Here is a 6000-nt window from a genome sequence, read left to right on the forward strand (position 1 = left end):
AACTCTATGGAAAATGATATTTGATATTAACTTGACGACGCTTTCTCATGTCTCGTCCTCAGTGCCCATCCTAGACGTCTGGGGACCCTACGCAAACCTTTGTGAGGGGCCCTTGTCATAGTAGTTAAAATTAGATAAACATTACTGTAAACTATAAGAAATAAAAAATATTACATCAATTAACACACATAAATGAATTAAACCTGAAAGAGAAAAAAAACATTAAACTGACAGTAAGAACAATGAAGTAAAATTAAATTCAAATTTTGATTCACATGTAAATAATCCTTCATCTAAAGTAACACGTGGCTCTGGAACCAACTTATTTAACACACAAATGCGGTGTTATAAGCGGACAAATACTGAATTTTGTAAACTAAATAAGACTTTAAAATTGTACAAAAACACATGCCTTCTTGTTCTTTGCTTCGCGTTGTTATAAAAAGTTGTGAAAAAAACTTCTTGTTTACATTATTTTTTATTTGATTCGGTACTCAAGGGGGCCCCCAGTTAGTGCAGGGCCCCTACGCAACATTCGTAGTTTGCGTATAGGAATGATCGGCTCTGCTCGTAGTATATTCTTCATCACAAAGCCTCGCTCGACCAAGTAATAAGTGTAGCTTACAGCTCCCTCTGCTGGTGATAATAATCACTACATGGTTGCTCTGGCACTCCGCAGGACATGATCAGGCTTTTTCTGTGTATTTTCTGGTTGTTTTGGATGTGCTGTAAAATGGGGATCACCTTCAGTCGTGGACAGAAAACCAAAACACGGGACTGTTCCTGGAAAACAGGGTCATTTGGGCATCTCATTTTCCACGCCTCATTCATTCATGCATGATTTGATTGGCGGCCTTTTTTTACTGACACTAAAACATGCACACACAAGAGTTTTGTGGAAAACTAAGAATTATTTAGCATCATGTTGTTTCAAACTCTTTTTATTTTATTTTCTACCTACATAATGATGACCGATGATGTCAAACTCCACACAAATCCATTGCACAGGCTCAAGGCTGTATAGCCAGAAGTGTTTTTGTATAGTGTGTATGTCTTAAAAGGTTGTGTTTGTGTGTGTTAGAGTGGGGAACATGCTGTTTTCAGTAGAGACCCAGACAACAGATGAACGGACGCAGCAGTATCAGTCAGAGATCGAAGCGCTTTATAAAGATCTCACTGCTAAAGGCAAAGCTCTCATGCTCTCCACTGAACTTGGGGTAAGAACACACTGTTATCCTGCTTCTGTTTAATCTGAATATCAATATCACCGTGTGTGTGTTCAGTAGTCACATCTCACAGAAATGAAATCACAGCCCTGAAACACAACCGTCATGCTCAGAGCTCTAAATTCTGCACCTGTCTGACCTGTTATACAGGGAATCATGGGAAATGTGTCATCTTTTTTAATGGGGCTCTTTCACACACACTGTTACACCCTTATAATTATTCATGTATGACTGCATAGAACGAGGGAGGTCAATTTTGTGTTCATTGGGGGGATAATTATTCAACTTCAGGCCATTGCATTTAATTATGACAGTTATTCATTTTCATTTAAGAAATTAAAGGTTGATGTACCGCTGTAGGTTTTATCTTGTAACATCACATTGCAAGAGACGTGATACCGTACTGTTGAGATTGAGCGTTTAGGTGGGCAATTTAAAGATTAAATTAATATTTCTTGAAATGTTATAAATCTGATGTGGTTGTCAGAAATGTTATCTTTTTCAATCTTTCCATATAGAAACCGATTATAATCTTAAAGACCGATTTTGTATTCGGAAGAATATTAAATTCAAACTAAATTATTTAAAGAAATCACAAAAAATATATTAAAAATAGCTTACATATCGTTTGGAGTAAATTGCATTGTTGAAATTTTTTACCTTCATAGAAAGATTGTAATCTACAAAAACGGTATACATTTTCAGAAACTATGGGATGTTTAATCAATCAAAATGATAGATAACGGTAACATATCGACCTAGACTTGCCCCTTTGAGCACACATGGAAATGGCTCTTGAAAATAAGAGAAATGATATAAGAACTAGAGTACACAAGGACAAGCATAACCAAATTACAATACATTTAAATTTATGCATTTGGGAGATGCTTTTATCCAAAATGACTTACATTGCATTATCCTATACATTTGTTCCTAAATATGTGCAATCCCCTGGGATTGATCCCACGACCTTGCCGTTGTTAGCTCTATAGGAAAGTTCACACGAGATCGACGTGATACACAGTGCACAGTCCGATTACAAACCTACAGACAAGAATTCATCAGTTAGGATTGTCAATGTACATCCTGCAAAACTTGCAATCATACCATGCATTCTAAAAAAGGTATTATTTCATTATTATGCAGGGTTATGAAAAGCATGATACTGTTATTTGACCAGATATTTTCTCTCTTTTGCCAGGATGCTGATGCGGTGTGTAATTTAATACTCTCTCTGGTGTATTACTTTTGTAACCTCATGCCTCTGTCTCGAGGCTCCAGGTAAGAAAACAATTATTCTGCCCTGATTCATACACGTTGACGTCACATTATTCTTGTGTTGGGCAGCGTGGATTTAAAGGATTCACTATTAAGTCTTTGAGTGCCCTGTAAAGTTTTTTAAATTTAACACATAAGTGAGTGTAGATATATCAATGGTGCCTTTCTAAATGTGGGAAACTGTATTTGCATGTAGCAATTAAATAAGGCTTGTAAAAACATTTTGAATGAATGAATCACTTAAACAGGGTTTTTCTGGATCAAAATGAGGCGGAGGTGGTGCCATCCTGATCTTGTACACACACACACGTAGGCCTACCGCACCTTTAAGTGGCCTAACCAAGTGACTTTGACTTATTAAAAGTTCTCATTTAAAATTGGATGAAAATGACAGTTTCATTTAACCAAACAGAAATGTTTTTTTTTATAAAATAAAGCTTTTTCTTCAGATTCAACAAACTTTTCAGGCTAGTCAACTGATTTAAACAGTCTTACTAAATGAGTAAAGCTCATTCACATCTTGCATTCTCTGTGGTTCACTTTAAATGATTCATTGATCTCTTATATTCGCTAGTGACTGAATAGTTTAAATTAGGGCTGTCAAAAGATTAATCGCGATTAATCGCATCCAGAATAAAAGTTTGTGTTTACATGATATATATCTGTGTACTGTGCATAATAATTTTGTATTTTTTAACACACACATCCATGCACATATTTAAGAAAAACCTAAAAATGTATAAACATTTATATATAATTTCAATTATTGGTAAATATAAATAAATACATGTAAATATTTCCTAAATATGTATACATGTGTATGTGTTTGTATTTATAAACACAAAATTAATATGCTCAGTACATAGACATATATGATGTAAACACAAACTTTTAGTCTGGATGCGATTAATCGTGATTAATCTTTTGACAGCCCTGATTTAAATTAATCGGTTCAAATGAGTCATTCGTGTGCAAGTCGTTCTAAACGCAATGTGTGTTCATACTGGCGAACTCGCTGTGTACAGAATACGCTAATTAAACGATCTAACTGCACAGCTAAAGACATGACAATGATGTACATCGTGTTAATTTAAGAAATTTAAATAAATTAAACGTACTTGGATGCAAAACAAACAGCCTTGAAACACAGCTAGTTCTTGTTCTGCAACTTGTTGGAGCCACCTCCAATTTCTATATGCAAGAAAAACGCTGCTTAAACTGAACTGTTTTTTTTTTAATCGTTTAATAGATGTGTGATAGTAAGCTTTTTCATGTTTCTCTGTTAAACTCGCATTTATATCAATAGATCAGAGTTTTGATTTGATTTGCGTTTGAATTCTTTGTGACTCTTTCAGCGTTGTGGCGTACTCTGTAGTGATGGGAGCGCTGATGGCCAGTGGAAAAGAAGTGTTGGGCAGAATCCCATCTGGGAAGGTAGTTTAAATCAAATAACACCTCAATGATTGTGTTGTAATGCTTTTTATCATATTTTGTTAGTAATCAATGCAAATATCTGTTGTAATACATTCTTGTTTCTGGTTCATCAACCAGCTCTTTGATTTCGAGGCCATGACCACAGCCAGTCCTGATCGCTTCAGCAAGACGGTCAAGAACTGGATGAACTTAAAGAGGTGAGACCAAACTTCACATCATAGCTTTGTCTGAATTGCCTGAAAGGGCTTTTTGAAACACTGGTGTTTGCTGAAGCATCATTTTTACTATAACTTGTACCTAAATTGAAAGCAAAAATCGTGTATCTCTTGCGTTGTGCAACTAAACTGCATGGATACAAAACATAAAAAAATGCCATGACATATGATGTGTCTCAATTAACATAAAAAAATGATCCATGTGCATGTTTGACGTTTAATACACCAGAATATATAAGATAAAATTATAATATAAACAATAAAATAATAGAAATGGCAACGTACTGTAACTTTTGCATCATTATTTATTATAATATATGAGCCATGCCTACAGAAAAGATTATCTTGCTGCTTTTTCTTTCTTTTTGACAGACTTAGGGTAGTAAGGATTCACATTACTATACGAGTACACGCATTCAGATTTTTATCAGGAAAAATATTCAAATCACATGTTTTATATCACCCTCTTTTTCACTAGCTTACCTACATGGTACCACAACCTTCCATCAGTTTCTGAGACGTTCCAGTTCACACGGACCATGATTGAAGTTCTGAACACAGACTCGGCTTCACACTGTCCCAAGAAATCCTAATTGCCATCAAAAACAGGGGCCATTTCTACACAGGACATCTTTGCTTATAGTCCTGTCTTTTACATGGTTTGAGTTTTTACATATTGCATTTCAATCCGAATTTTACCTTTATTTATTTGTACAAAAACATTGAGAAGAGTGTCAAGTCAAATTTTACATTAATCAATGTTATGTTGGCATTAAGATTTGGCATACTTTTGTTTCGTCTGAACCGTGTTGAGAATAAAACGGCAGGTTATGTAGCACATTTAATTGAAGATGTTTTACATTCTTACATGTTTTGAGGCACTCAGGTTTTTGGTTTTAGAATGAATTGGGACTTGCAGAGATGTCCTTTGTAGAGTTTATTAAGCAATATACTTCAGCTCTGAGTTTTGTTCTGAATACTTGAACACAGTTGGGAAAGATGTTTTTGTTGTTTGAATGACACGTTTGTTTTTGATGTAATGGCTGAGCTAAATAACAAGGAGATCCTGAAGAGGTTTATTTGATTTGAACAAACACTGGAAACAGCCACACATCAGTCATTTATTTGACATCTCCCTTTCTGACTGAAAACAAATCTTTAAAGACTTTGGAACTTTTATTTTAGAATCTTAAGGGACCGTTTTAAATAGATGTTTTGTTTTCTTATTCATCATAGTTTGCGCTTTATGGTCAAGACTTCTTTGTTTACCTGTGAAGATGGTGATTTGTCTTTTGTTTGGTAAGAGGAAATAAAAGCAGTTCTTTAATGCACAAAAACTTGAAAACTGAAACTCTGTGAGTTTGATGGGAGTCACAGTCAATAAAATCAGTTAAATGCAAACTTTGGTTTTATTTTATGTATTTTGGGGGGCCTTGGACATTACAGCAGGAAGCTGTGGTAAAAAGAAAATTGTGATGAAATTTTTTTGAGATTTTGTTATTTGTTTATTACAGCTTGTAAAGATTATTTAAAAATGTAATATATTGTTTTTATTATATTTTTATTTTAATCAATAGAATTTTATATGAAATCCAAATGTGCAATGCATTTTTTTCAGTTTTATTCATGTCAAACATAATTCACATTTAACACTTATGCTTATATGGTTTAAGTTCTTACAAATCGTATCTGGTCCTAAAATTAGAATTTATATAACACTTATACATTTTACAAATCATTTCAATATTCTTCTTCAGCTTAAGAACTCTACATTTACTTGGCAAGCTCATTTTTATAGACAACTTTAAGAACAAAATAATAAAACAGGAAAGTGATAGTTTACGGTG

General features: G+C 34.1%; 1 protein-coding gene across 2 annotated transcripts in view; it reads left to right on the forward strand.

The window, feature by feature from the left end:
• Positions 1–5554, forward strand: part of ttc13 (tetratricopeptide repeat domain 13) — a 20886-nt gene extending 15332 nt beyond the window's left edge. For both annotated transcript variants that reach the window (XM_056764463.1, XM_056764464.1), the window contains exons 19-23: positions 1082–1217; positions 2428–2507; positions 3860–3938; positions 4056–4135; positions 4632–5554. In XM_056764463.1, coding sequence (XP_056620441.1) covers positions 1082–1217; positions 2428–2507; positions 3860–3938; positions 4056–4135; positions 4632–4746 — 490 coding nt within the window. In that variant the 3' untranslated portion in view covers positions 4747–5554. The remainder of the gene's footprint in view (positions 1–1081; positions 1218–2427; positions 2508–3859; positions 3939–4055; positions 4136–4631) is intronic.
• The last annotated feature ends 446 nt before the right edge of the window (positions 5555–6000 follow it).

The sequence above is a fragment of the Triplophysa dalaica genome, chromosome 13 (genome assembly GCF_015846415.1).
Source record: "Triplophysa dalaica isolate WHDGS20190420 chromosome 13, ASM1584641v1, whole genome shotgun sequence".
Lineage (NCBI taxonomy): Eukaryota > Metazoa > Chordata > Actinopteri > Cypriniformes > Nemacheilidae > Triplophysa > Triplophysa dalaica.